At 42.8% G+C, this 14,983-nt stretch overlaps 1 protein-coding gene across 2 annotated transcripts in view; it reads right to left on the bottom strand.

Annotated features, from left to right (window-relative positions):
• The window catches only part of LOC106580330 (atrial natriuretic peptide receptor 1), a 56,084-nt gene extending 43,876 nt beyond the window's left edge, over positions 1 to 12,208 (bottom strand). The window contains exons 1-2 of one of the 2 annotated variants that reach the window (XM_014161238.3): positions 11,268 to 12,208; positions 9,439 to 10,253 (exon numbers count right to left, since the gene is read on the bottom strand). In XM_014161238.3, the coding sequence (XP_014016713.1) occupies positions 9,439 to 10,204 (766 nt within the window). In that variant the 5' untranslated portion in view covers positions 10,205 to 10,253; positions 11,268 to 12,208. The remainder of the gene's footprint in view (positions 1 to 9,438; positions 10,254 to 11,267) is intronic. The other variant, XM_014161228.3, reaches the window with a different exon arrangement.
• Positions 12,209 to 14,983: the final 2,775 nt, after the last annotated feature.

The raw sequence follows: 14,983 nt of genomic DNA, 5'->3' as shown, positions 1-14,983 counted from the left end.
TACTTCACTCCAAACGACCCCTCTATGTGTCCATGCAGTCACCATCCCACTGGGCAAAAACTGGTTGAATCAACGTTGTTTTCACGTCATTTCAACAAACAACTTTGCAAAACTCATCAACTTAAAAATATTTTGGGACTTTTTTTCTAAGAGTGTATATACAACATCATACAGAAAACATCCAATTATACAATGTCTAACTATAAAAAGCTTTGTTAGATGTTAAACTAGAATGGGAGTGCGTTCAAAGCTGAACCATTACGGCAGAAGCAGCCTCCGTCCCTCCCAGGACTCCAGACTCCACCTGCGATGAACAGCAGGCCTAAACTCACGAAGATAACTCAATGTGTGTGTTGACTCGTCTGTGTGTAATCATGCAAACCAACAAATCTAAAACCAACCACAACCATCACCACTACCATCTCCCCCAGGCTCGAAGGCAAACTTATAGGCCTACATGTCTGGCTCCCCTCCTTCTCCTTGCCTCTCCAGGATTCCAGGATATACATTTTTAACTAATGCCAGATGGACTGGGCCGAGGGGGCTGAGGGGTAGGAAAGGGAAAGGCAAGGCTGGGCACGGCCTTGTGGGTAGTTTAGTTCAGCATGGCCACCTTCTGCCTCAGCAACCATAGCGACAGGAGGAGGCGAGCTAGATGAGATGGAAGCTCCAGGGTCTTGCGTCACCCTTTTGGGAAGTCCAAGCTATGGGGTGAAGGGGTCATGTCGAGGCAAGGGTGATGTCAACAACCCCACAGAGTTACAGGTCCCTCTTAACACTGGGATAACAAGCTCAACTGCCAAAACGCTCTCGCTCATCAACATGTTCTACAATCTCTACAAAGATCTGCCACCATGAAAGGTAATTGAAAAATCACCCCCTCCCTTTCGCAGGTAGTGTGATGTTCTTTGAACTGTGTATAGATATTTCTTTATAGACAGGTAATCCCATTGGGATGAATTGAGTGCTCCTATCTCATCAAGCAATTGGGTGCTGTACATTTCCTCAACTAATGATTAACAACCCAAGCGTTTCTTTTGGATATGCAGTGAATAGCTTTTCTACTCGCATACTGTACTCTCACTAACATATAGAAGTTATGTAATCACTGGGCATGTGGGTGTGTGTAGTGAAAAGGAAAATAACTCAGCCTTTCTTTGATAGTCTTTCTTTGGAAGTTATTATCTTTACTGTATGGCTTTGACAGAAGATAGAGTTTCTCATCAATAAGATGAATGGGACTGATACTGAACCACCTGTGAAGCTACACTGTCCTTGATTAAAACAGCCCGTTCCAAAATATAACTGATTAGCATACCAGGGTGAGGAGAGCAAAGAGAAGGGCAAAATGGAGGTGGGGAAGAGAGGGGGTGGCAAGGGGAGAGCTGTGTCCACATGGGTCCATCATTTTAGTGATACATTTTAGTGATATATTTGCTAACATCAAAGTCCAAATCAAAAGTCACTTTCACACTTTTTCTAAGTCACCTCAGAAACTTTAAATTCAGGTCAGGAATGTGTATGAATATACAGTTAAAGTCGGAAGTTTACATATACTTAGGTTGGAGTCATTAAAACTCGTTTTTCAACCACTCCACAAATTTCTTGTTAACAAACTATAGTTTTGGCAAGTCGGTTAGGACATCTACTTTGTGCATGACACAAGTCATTTTTCCAACAATTGTTTACAGACAGATTATTTCACTTATAATTCACTGTATCACAATTCCAGTGGGTCAGAAGTTTACATACACTAACTTGACTGTGCCTTTAAACAGCTTGGAAAATTCCAGAAAATTATGTCATAGCTTTAGAAGCGTCTGATCAAATGAAATCAAATGTATTTATATAGCCCTTCTTACATCAGCTGATATCTCAAAGTGCTGTACAGAAACCCAGCCTAAAACCCCAAACAGCAAGCAATGCAGGTGTAGAAGCACAGTGGCTAGGAAAAACTCCCTAGAAAGGCCAAAACCTAGGAAGAAACCTAGAGAGGAACCAGGCTATGAGGGGTGGCCAGTCCTCTTCTGGCTGTGCCGGGTGGAGATTATAACAGCACATGGCCAAGATGTTCAAATGTTCATAAATGACCAGCATGGTCAAATGATAATAATCATAGTAGTTGTCGAGGGTGCAACAAGTCAGTAACACAAGAGTAAGTGTCAGTTGGCTTTTTCATAGACGATCTTTGAGAGTGTTTGGCTAAGGGATATGTAAACTTCTGACTTCAACTGTAGGTTGATAAACGCCTCATTCACATGATTCCATGGCTTGTGTAATTAAACTGATTGAAATTAAACAAGAACCAATCTGGTCTTTCATAATACCAAATATTGTGAAAAAAGGTTATGACATTGATAAATGTCTTGTGTTCTGTCCAACCATTTCATCAAGTAGATAAAAAGTTCAGACTTTGCCAAATGTTTTTGGCTGTTGCTCTTTTTGTGTGCAGTCACTTGGGTTGCTTACACACACACACAATGTGGGGGAAATTACTACTCCAGATGTTAAAAACAGCTAACCAAACAGAGCTGTCCTGAAATAAATGCTGCTCCTTCCATACACAGCATTCATTTATTGATTAGTCTATGTAGGCTTACCTCTTCAGAGGATAACTACTCCTACTGTAGCCTAAGTGAAATGGCGTTCAATTAGTGATGCTACGCGCTCTGAAACCTTGAAGTAGTTGTTTTGCTTGCCCTGCAAGGGCCCACGGCTTTTGTGGAGCGATAGGTAATGATGCTTCCTGGGTGACAGTTGTCGATGTGTTCATAGGTTCCCTGGTTTGAGCCCAGGTTGGGATAAGGAGAGGAACGGAAGCTACACTGTTACACTACTAATACAGAGACAGCGATTTGTTATTCCCAGAAAAAAGTGCTCCTATCCACTCATAAAATATGTATGACCAGTGGACTGGAGGAAATCCTTCACAAGATTCAACTCTTCCTTTCTTTATAAGATAATCTCATAAAAACATCATGATCAATTATTGTAATTATGGTCATGGTTATTGCATCTGATAAATGCTGTGCTAGTGAAAGGACTCTTGGGTGAAACAAAAGGCAGATTTTTTGTTGTTGTTGACATTTCAGCAAATGGCCCCTTATTAAATTTCACACACCATGTACACCCACCCAGTCCACTGGGCTTAGCTCTTCTACAAGTTATATGATGTTACCAACGTTGAGTTATTTAAACCCTTAAACTTGATCAATATTCAATACACCACCATCTCCATCCTGCTCACAGCAGTGCAGCGGTGGTTGGTTGGTAAGAATCCTATTTTGAAAGGAGCTGGAACGGGGTCAAAGTGCTCAATCAGCTAAAGGGCTTTCCGAGCACATTTGTAGTGTTCCTATAAAATCAGTTTTATTTAAAAAAAATTGCCTAATTACGTTTAGTGTTTCCCAAATTAATTTTTCTCCATTTTGTTTTCCCTATTTTCAGGTTTTTGCTTTCAAAATATTATTTTTGTTATACAAAAACAACAACTCCTCATGAGGGGTGCCAGTTGCTCACGGGTCTGCACACCCACATCCATGTGTAACAAGTTGAGATAGCTCGCCGCTAAACTAATTTAGCAATCTAAAATAATTTTTGCTGACATGGGCTAATTGACTGACTATCAGTGACTGACAAATAGGGTTGCAAAGGTTCGGAAACTTTCCGGTACATTTCCGGAAAAGTTCCATGGGAGCCCTGGAATTTTGGGAATTTTGCTTAAATTCATCAAAAAAGTTAGCTTATAACAGTGAACCTTTTTTGTGGGATACACAAGGCAATTCTAGGTCTTGTGGCATATTTTTGTTAAACTATCCCCAATTCAATGGAATTGCAACCCTCTGCATGCACAGTGCATTCTTCCATCACATGTGCAGTGCACTCTTCCATCATATGTACAGCTGATTCTCAAGATCCTGCACACTAATGAGATGCTATTGAGCCCACACTACTACACTGTCTGAGCCAAGGACTACATGCTTTCTGGTAAGTTTTGATTACAATACTGGGTGGGGTGAATATATTTTATATGACATACATGATTTTTTGTTAACTAGTGAATAGTAGCCTACAGCAAAGTGTGTTTAATAATTTCTAACTTGTTCATAATTTCTGCTAGTTCGTTTTTGCTACCATGTGGGTTTTAGCTTGCTAATTGAGGAGTGTTAATTCACCTGTTTCCATATATGTTTCATTTTAAAACATTTATTTTACAAAGGAGTTGTTTAATCTAACTGCTTAACTATTTATCTGTACATGGAAATGTATTTGGGTTTGTTTTACTATTTTTTTTTCTAATCTTTACAGGAAAATGTGTGGAGACATTTCACTGCAGCTAATGTAGAATGAAAAGCTGTGTACATTTGCAAATACTGTGCCAAATCATATGTGAAGAATGCAACGAAGATGCAGAATCATCGGGCCAAGTGCATAAAGTTCCCTCAGCGCTCACAACAGGCAACCTCTGACAAAAGTCCCTCTACTTCTATTCGAGGTGAAAATGATGAATCAGACACCTTATCCATAGCAACAGCTCATGGTCCTCCTGGAATCAGAAGTTTTTTTGACTCAATGGAGGAACGTAGTCAGAGAAATGCTGATGAATGTCTTGCTCGAGCTGTGTACGCAACTGGTTCACCTCTGATGCTCACAGGAAATGTGTATTGGAAGAGATTTCTGAATGTTCTTCGCCCAGCATACACCCCTCCAACCAGACATGCTTTATCTACTCATTTGCTGGATGCCGAGTTCAACAGAGTTCAAGTGAAGGTCAAGCAAATCATAGAGAAAGCAGACTGTATTGCAATCATCTCTGATGGGTGGTCGAATGTTCGTGGGCAAAGAATAATGAACTACATCTCCACCCCTCAACCAGTATTCTACAAGAGCACAGACACAAGGGACAACAGACACACCGGTCTCTACATTGCAGATGAGCCAAAGGCAGTCATCAATGACCTTGGACCACAGAAGGTATTTGCACTGGTGACAGAATGATGTGAACATGAAGGCTGATTGGTCTAAAGTGGAAGAGTCCTACCCTAACATCACACCCATTGGCTGTGCTGCTCATGCATTGAATCTGCTCCTCAAGGACATCATGGCACTGAAAACAATGAATACACTCTACAAGAGAGCCAATGAAATGGTTAGGTATGTGAAGGGTCATGAAGTTATAGCAACAATCTACCTCACCAAGCAAAGTGAGAAGAAAAATAACACCACATTGAAGCTGCCCGGCAACACCTATTGGGGTGGTGTTGTCATCATGTTTGACAGTCTCCTGGAGGACAAGAAGTCTCTCCAAGAAATGGCCATATCACAGTCTGCCGATATGGACAGCCCCATCAAAAGGATCCTCCTGGATGATGCACTTTGGGAGAGAGTGGTAAGCAGCCTGAAACTCCTGAAACCTATAGCAGTAGCCATTGCACGGATTGAGGGAGACAATGTCATCCTGTCTGATGTTCAGACTCTGCTTGCAGATGTAAGAGAAGAAATCCGTACTGCCCTGCCCACTTCACTGTTGCTCCAAGCAGAGGAAACTGCAGTTCTGAAATACATCAAAAAGCGTGAAGACTTCTACCTGAAGCCCATACACGCCACAGCGTACATGTTGGACCCCAAGTATGCTGGCAAGAGCATCCTGTCTGGTGCAGAGATCAACAAGGCCTATGGTGTCATCACTACCGTCTCTCGCCACCTTGGCCTGGATGAGGGCAAGGTTCTTGGCAGTCTGGCGAAGTACACTTCCAAGCAAGGGCTTTGGGATGGAGATGCAATATGGCAGTCGTGCCAACATATCTCATCAGCCACCTGGGGGAAGGGACTTTGTGGATCTGAGGCTCTTTCCCTTGTTGCCTCCATCATCCTCCAAATCCCACCAACATCAGCCGCCTCAGAGCGCAACTGGTCCTTGTTTGGGAACACACACACCAAAAGCACGCAACAGGCGGACCAATACAAGGGTTGAAAAATTGGTGGCCATCCGGGCAAATGTGAGGCTTTTTGAGCCTGACAACGAGCCATCCTCAACAAGGTTGGAAAGTGACAGTGAAGATGAGGCCTCAGAGTCTGATGTTCAAGAGGTGGACATTGAGGTGGTCCAGGGAGAAGACATGGAAGCCTGAGAGGAAGACAACCAAAGCTTTAGTTTCTAGACTATCATTTTACAGAATAGTCAACTCATTTAATTAAAGTTCAATTCATAACTAAAAATGTTTTTATTTCTATTGGAAGGATTCAATCATTTGCAATTATGTCTACTTATGATAAGGAAAAATGTTTATGTTCCTGTCTCCATATGATATGGTAAATATATCCAATGCAAAAAACATCTACATTTAAATGGTATTAATTTTAATCCCGTTAATTCCTATATATTCCAAATACATCCCACGGAAAGTTTCCACCTCTGAATATTCCCCAAAATGTGCAACCCTACTAACAAAACAAGAGAAAAACTGCTGATCCACAACCATATTTTGAAATTGCACCTTGTATATTCTAGTATTCTAACTCGCAACAGAAAGTTGAGACCTCGACTCATCCCTGTTCTAAAACCACAACAATACTTAAACCACATCAGGAGACCACTTTTAAGGTCTGTGGAAAATCTAAGACATTTTCTTTTTTGGGTGTAGACACACACACACACACACACACACACACACAAGGAGATATGAGAGACCACACTTTCAGTCTTTTCTCCTGGATTATTGTTAAGGCCCCTGAAGCAACAATGAAACCAGTCCAAAACAATCCAAGCCATGTTCTTTTTCAGTAAAAGGGGCAATTGGGTAAAGCAACAGTTGTTGAGACAATGAATGCACCCAAACAACAGACTGAGGTCCCTGCAGCACGCAAACCGTCTCTGGCGTCATTTCCTCATCATAATGGTGTGCGTATTTATTTATTGGTCCCTAGGGATGGCGGCAGGGGGTGGGGAGGTGGGGGAACATATTGTGAAAGGCTTCCTCTCTCTTGATGAGTGCTGAGGAAAAGGTCACAGCACTGCTGGTGAGTGTGACAGATGTGTGTCTATGTGTTACGGTGGGCTGGGGGGGGCTGTTACAATATCTTTTCGCACCACACACACACTTTTTTTTTTGCACATTGAGCACCTCTGTCCCTCACTCTCTCCAACCATAGCGTGAGATCGGTGTTGGTGTTGTTGCGATATTACTTGTCTCTGAGCTGAGAAGAGCAATGCATGAAATCTGAATATAAAGCAGGTCTGTCTGATCCTCAAACCATCTGCTGTTCTGAAACAAACTGACAACCACCACAACAACATGTAAATCAACTGCTGATTGTGTGCTCTGACAGAATAGAGTTACAATCAGGAACATAATCAGGAAGTATTTTTATACTCTCATATACTGTGTAGGCTAACCCAAATGTTCCACTTGCTACTTTATGACTTAGTCTCTTCTTCGAGTCCGTCATATTTCCACTATAACTCTTCCATGGGTATTCTTCTAAATGGAGTTGTACAAATGGCTGTTTCAAGCATTGGAGATTTCCTGATAAATAAATGGGAGTTTAGTTTATTTTGATTCCTAACTGGGCCATGGCAGAGCGTATATTCAGGAAACAGCCTTTTTACTCAGATATTAATTATATTTTACACTGGTCCCAATCTAATGAACCATTGCATCCCCTATGATGACTTTTTCCCAGGAAGGTGTATGAGCAATAAAAAACATATGTCTACGAAGGTCTTTGGGTTAAACATTTCCTGACTGTTAATGCTAAACAGACACTTTAAAGTGGCAATCAGTAGTTAAAAAAATAAAGTGATCTCTGTTTCGGTAAAAAGCTGACGGATGGGCCTGGAGAAATGTAACCACTCTCAAATTCATAGACAGAGCTATGGATGCCAGGACTGACCATCCATGATATTAAAATAATAGATTTAACCATGTTTTGCGGTTATATAGTTTATATTTACTTTGTTTACAAACACTGGAGTAAAACAAGCTTGTATTTTGGGTTCTGATGGGGTATGGCTGTTGGACTAAGCTCACGAGGCATTTATAAGTTATATTTTTCAAGAATCAATATAATTCATTTATAAGTCAAAACATGGATGTAGCAACTGCAGATTGCCCCTTTAACCTAAAACAACTCATATGTTCTGCGCACACAGGTCAACTGCACTCCATCAAAATGCATGGCTTAGTGTGGCCATTCTACCAGATCTCAGTTAGACAACCTTAACTAAAAGCCCTAATCAATCACACCATGATGCCTGTGAATTTGGAATAAGCCAAAGACAACAGTCTTCTGGCGTTCCATAAAGTACACATCTGGATCCATGTAACCAAAACAACAAAGTTCACAGTGTGAAAACAAAAAGAAACATGGTAAGTCACACATGCTTTCTTGTTGAACAGAAATACTCATATTTAGTATTTGTTCCAGGACATGGATTACCCGTTTTGTTTGAACAAATCCCTAATTTGACCAAGTCCACAATTTGCTTACCTCTGGTTAAATATGATGAACTGCAAAACAACAAAAAGCAAAGGGCCAGGGTAATTAGACCAATGACAGAGTCTGTTTAACAGGAAATACCTACAGATCTGATATGTTGACTGCAGCTCCCTTATAATGTTGCAGGGCTCTTGACCTCTGTTAATAAATGTCTTCTCTGGAGACGTTTTTATACCCGTGTGGGAACGGGAGAGGGAAGCTCATAGAGAACCAATCGAGAGGCTTATCTATCTATTTGTTGACTCACTTGACTTTGTAAAGAAAGTGATAGATTGGAGTAGCAATGAATTATATTTGCTTTGTACTCACTGTGTCCATTTCCTCAAAGGCAGCAGAAGGGTAAACTGAACCAAAATACAGTGAAAAAAATTGAGGGCAAAAATTTGAGGGGTTTCATAAAACTGCTGTATCATCTAATGACGCCGATCTTATCTCTGTCTGTCCTGGGGACAGGCCATTTGCAACAGTGAGTTGTCTGATCTGCACAGCGTCGATTGAGCTCATAATTCTTGCTCAGGCTGCCAGCGCATCCATGCCCTGCAGCAAGGATCAAAAGCTAATATCCACGCTTAACAAGCCATGCTGCTACGAATCATTCAGAGGGCAGGAGCCATCAAATATCATATGTAATAAGTGAGACACATACACACACACAATCGTAAATGTGAAAACAAGCACATACAGTTTAGCTATTTTTGTACAGCTGTGTCACCAAAGAAATCTATGTCATGAGGGCTTAGGCTGAATAAATAACATGCACCAAGAAGGTTATTTTTAGGCTGTTCTTAGGCTGACAAGCATAACCATAATGAAATAAGTTCCAGACAGAAATTAAAACGAAAAGACACTGTGCCAACCCACTGAACATTAATGGATTTGCTCTCACAATATGTAGAATACAAAGCTGTGAATAAAGTGTAGTGAATATAGGGGACCCACCTCGGCCATCTTGCTTGATGTTGTGGAGCAGGTCAGAGTAGTTGACTGGTCCAGTGTTCTCCTCAAACACCAGGTCCACCGAGGTGATGTTGTTCAAGTGCAGCTCTGTGTAGAGGCCCTCCACAGCGAAGTAGCACGGTCGGTCGTCCTTCTTGTTGTCACTGAACATTAGCAGCACCTGCTCCTTCCACTCAAAGTGCTTGCAGATATGGAGGCCGAACTTGCCCAGCTTCTTGTGCGTGGGGCCCGTGTTGGTGATGGACGGGTACATGTTGATGCCGTTGAAGCCCACGGCTGGGGCGCCCGCTGTTACCATGGGGATGTCCCAGTGGGTGGTGAAGAGGCCCACTGGGGAGGAGGTGTAGTCACAGCCCGGCCCGATGAAAGCCCAGGGGTCGTAGGCGAACTTGAGGTCAACAGCCATGAGTGGGGCGATGGACTCAGAGCAGATGCCCTCCTCGTTCTCGCTGTTCTCAAACACGTAACCCAGGTGGTGGCCAGGGAGGAGCGCTGGGTCAGTGTTGATGGTGTCAATGGCTCGGTCCAGAGCCGGACCCACACGGGGCCAGGCCCAGGGGTAGGCAGTGTTTCTCTGTGGTAGGATGATGGCCAGCGTGATGTTCCGGTGCTGCCGATGGTCCCGGTGCTCTCTGGGGTGTCGGTGTGAATCACGGTGCCGGGAGGACTTGCCAGACTGGACCCACTGGAGACAGGCACCCAGCAGCAGAAGAAGAACCAGCAACAGTTTCTCTCCCTGCATCCTCATCCTGCTAGGCTGTTGAATAATGTCCTTGTGAATTATTTATCCTGTTGAGCTTAAGAGGGAGACATAGGGAGACTATTGTACACACACACAGACACGCACGAAAGGCTCAGTTTGGAGTCTCTTCATGTCGGTTCAACTCTGTTCAAAGAGCTGTTTTGCTTCGTCACAGCTGAATTCCCTCAAACAATTTTTCTTCATGTCACGTTTGAGTGGCCTTTGCACTACCATGTTATAGAACATATGTGAGAGGGTGACTCCCTTATACCAGACTGGAGTTACTGAGTTACTGGGCAGTTCTGTCCCCTCAAATCAGATTTATACTCAGGAGTTGAGAATATAAACGGAATAATTAAAGAATGTCAAAGTGTGACAAAATACTTGTCAGATCTCCCTTTAGTAAGTTATGGTGAAGGTGAACTTTCCTAGACAACTACATGGTTGTTAATTGCCTCTATCAAACTGGTAGACCATTAAGCTTGCACCTGACAGGATATGCATTGATTTAATTGTTTAACTGAACTCGTTGAGATTTGTTTAGCATCAAAGCCTGGTACACCAACAAATACCTAAACAATGGAGCAATAATCGAAGGTGCTTTGCATGGCATTTCACATGTATGTAGGCTAGATAGAACAGTGTTCAGTCTGAGGGCAATTACTTTGAATCATTTCAAGATATAGGCTAACGTTACATCTTGTTTATAAAGTATTTTATCAAAAACAAAAACATTTGAGTAATAGGGCGCTTAGGGTTATGATAAACTGATGTCTGAAATCAGATAAAGGATTTTTCTAGTAGATAACAAATATTTCAAACTTCTAAATGTATACATAACAAAACCTTAAAACGTTATAAGGACGGCATACCTGGTTTTGTACAGCTATTAGCCTTATATTAGGCCTAAAGATTTGTTCTCACATCATAGCCTAACGTTACACTCAAAAGTCATTTTGGAGTACATGTGGTGCACTGTCTGGCTGTAGACGGTATAATTTAACATGGATTAAAATGTGTTGCAGCTACAAAAACATATTTGACATTTGCCTAAATACAATACAATTACCTTAAATCGAGTTTTCTCCCTCCATGTCAAGCTCCGGTGTATGCCGACGTCTTGGCATGTGTGACTGTCAGTGACTGAGGTGAAATACCAGCTGGGAGGCTCGAGCTGTGTGTGGGCAGAGGTGCTGATGGGCAAGCGAAACCCGCGAAAAGGCAACGCTTGGTTCACGAAAGCGGGGGATATCGGCCAAAAAAAACCTCTATCAAGTTTTTCCTTTTAGTTGCGCACAAAGAAACCAGACGAAAAAAAAATAGGAGAATCAACAGAATGAATGCACAGCCACAGTCAGTAATTTGAGAGGTACTAGCTCCCACCTCTTATTACCAAAGAAAACAGACTGGACAAAGTTGACGTTGGCTTTCCTGATTCAATTATTTCAGGCTAAGCAAAGACAGTCCTTGATTATATGCTGTGTCAGACAAAGTAGCATATCTCTGCAGAAAATGTGACTGGTGTTTCATAGTTGTAGAATGAGAACTTTTTGCCTGAATTAGAAATTATTCCAGGGAAAGGCTAGCAAAGTACCAGCACTGCTCAGCACCTTTAGCTCTGTTGCAGATCCCCAACTCAGGGAAGCTGATTCTAGGCCTGCATTGGTCAGCTGTTGAACTCCAGGGTCAGGAAATCCCACGGCATCAGGTAGAGAAAACGAGATGACAACAGTAGTGTGCCGTCACACACCAGGAAAATCCTCTACAGCCACAGGTCAACGAAACACGCACACACTCTGCCTCCCTTCGTCTGGTCTGAGGGTGTGTCCGGATCCTCACACAGATGTAGATCCCTGTGTCTGTGTGTGTATGTCTGGTTTCATGCCAGTATTCCTTGTACTCTTGTCTATTTCAGTGTTACGCTGGATAGCTTGAGGCTATGGAAGTTCCAAATGAGGCAGCCTTGGCCAGTCGGAGTAGAGACTGACTGCCTGCCGCCGGAACAGAGTATATGTGCTTGTATGAAAGTGTGTGTGTTCACCTCGTGGCGGCGTCTTTCTCAGGCACCGGTAGGCTTTCGTTTCCCCTGGAGCGGGAGGGAAGGAGAGAGAATGCGAGAAATAAGGAGTGGATCTATCCAAATATTTATTCTCAAGCAATTAGCACAGTGGTAAATAATTCTACACAGAGAAGCTGTATTTAAAAGCATGTCCAACAGTCAATGTTGAGAGAAATTATACCAGTTGTTGAGTGCATGCATCTTTTTCATAACATATCGGGGGTTGAACATGTATATCAGGTTACACACACACAGTAGGTTTACTTGGACAGTAATACATCTATATTGAACTGATTATGGCAGTAGGCAGATTATGCAATAGTCATGTAAACACTTTACTCTGTTTATCTTAATCGGCGTAAAGTCAAAATGTAAGTAAGCATACACCAATTAAAACACCAGCAATCTTTCGAATTATGTAGGCCTAAACACCGGCGTTCCAAGAGCCCCCCCCCCTCTTTGAAATGAGTTAGGAACAACTGAATGTATGCGTTTAGTAATTTTCACAAAAACTTTATTTGTCCGAACTCAGAATCAAAAATGCATCCCAAAAATAGCACAGTCACTGTGGTAGAACATTTATTTTGATTGAACATTTATTTTGATCTTCTGCATTTATCAGAGTGTCATCAGGTAGCCTGATTTCAGATGTGTCTATGTAAATAGGATTATTAGGGAAAATCGTTCTCCTCGCAAAGCATATAGGTTAATTAACCTAACGTTTTAATCGAGCTGTTAAATTAATCAATAATGTCATTATTGTGTGCAGGTAACCATAGTCATATAGTGAGCGAATATGTTTTTCTGATTCAATTGTTTGTGACATGTGAAGGCCATGGTCAGGGCCGCCAGACTGCTGCATTTGGGGCCACGGGCAACGACCTCCAGGGGCCCACTGAGGGGGTCAGGAAATCAGATAACTTCCTGCATTTCAACACATATTGCCATGGTGCAGAGAGAAGAATTTAGTTTTAAAGCACTTTTTCTGTAATTCTACCCTGTTGCCATGGGGCAGGGGGAAAATTTGCTGTTTTATAGCTCCTCTCATGCTTTTGTTTACATTTTGCCTTTAGGCTGAGGCAAAATGTTGCAGTTTTAAAGCTAATTTCCTGCAATGCTACACATTTTTCTATCATATGTTATCTGGGGGGCCCTGACCTTGGAGGCCGGGCCCCCCGGGGTACGTGCTCTGCACGCCCATTCGGTAACCCGGCCCTATTCTCTGTAGGCATGATCTCTTCGTGGTCAAACTGCCACTGAGCTGAATCCCTCACGTTGGGATCATTACGGCTATAAGCTTTAAAACTGAAACATTTTCTCTCAGCCTCGGTAAGGTGGGAAAATCTGCTGTTCTGCCCTTGAGCAAGGCAGTTAACTGTTCCGTGGGTGCCGATGAAGTGGATGTTGATTAAGGAAGCCCCTCGCACCTCTCTGATTCAGAGGGGTTGGGTTAAATGCAGAAGACACATTTCGGTTGAATGCATTCACTTGTGCAACTAACTACCTATCCCCCTTTCCCTATTTTGTGCATGTCAAGTCATAACTCTCACTCATGTAAAATGTATGATTGTCATACCTTTTCAAAAATGCTTTCTACCCATCTTCATTGTGTCAAGACAAAATCGTTGCTTTGTGACTGACTGACAACCTACTGCCATTTCTTCATCATCAGGCATATGTAATAGCAGAGAGACATTTCTTGAGACCTGGCGTGGGCAGATTATAATAGTCATTGCCTTCCGATATTCAATTTCAAATAAAGCTAGGGCCCCATACATTATAAGCAAGCTGTGTAGGTGAAGAAAAATGTTTGAGTGAAAAATGCATTCAGTACATTTCCATGTGAATGCCATGAACATTGTGGCCTCTCTAATCCTTCCTCTGTTCCCTGAAGAGCTGTAGAATCCTGCATAGTCTTTTCCTCACCCTAATGTCTTCCTTCCCCCTCACATTTTTGTGGTATTCTTTCTCTAGGGCTTATCTTTCCTCTCTTCTATGCCCTCTTACCCAACAGCAGTTTACAGATCAATAAACTCAACAAATCCCTTTGACAAATAAAAAAAATATTATAGTAGGAGAAAAACAAGAAAGGGATACGCCCCTCGTAAATCACATTTGCCAGTGAACTGGCTTTCAACCAAACGGTTTATCTCCCTTGTGACCAATGTGGTAAACTGTGGGGTGTTGGGTTGAGCGTGCAGAGATTAACACAGAGACAGGGACGCTCTAGTCAGCAAACACGACTTTACTAGGCAATAAAATAAACATAACAACAAAATCACGTAGATTTGGCTTGGTCCTTCTTCTCAGCTTCTGCTTTGTGTCGGTCTCCCTGTTATCCCCCGCGGTGTGCCACAGTGCTCCTTTTATGGCCTCCACGGCTCCATAGCTGGTTGGCACTTTCCCCTAATTACCTCTGCTTGGAGCCATGCGTGTCGGGGTGCCCAGCCCGTGTACTCCCAGCAGAGGGAGCCAATGTCACAGCACGTACCTCCCCTCTATCACCAACCCCCGGGGTAGACCTCCCGAGATACCACCCCACCCCTCCCCCTTAGCCCTGACAGTGTGAGGGAGGCATGCTCAGGGCTAGGTTTGCATCCCTCCTGGAGAGGGCGTCCGCATTGCCGTGCTGGGCCGACGACCTGTGGATGACAGAGAAAGAGAATCGCTGTAAGGACAGGAACCGGCAGGTGACACGGTCATTTGTGTCCTTACCTCTTGCCATC

This window comes from Salmo salar, chromosome 02 (genome assembly GCF_965601325.2).
Source record: "Salmo salar chromosome 02, fSalSal1, whole genome shotgun sequence".
In the NCBI taxonomy this organism is placed as follows: domain Eukaryota; kingdom Metazoa; phylum Chordata; class Actinopteri; order Salmoniformes; family Salmonidae; genus Salmo; species Salmo salar.
Note: the sequence above shows the minus strand (reverse complement) of the source record. Positions and strands in the feature narration are given on the sequence as shown.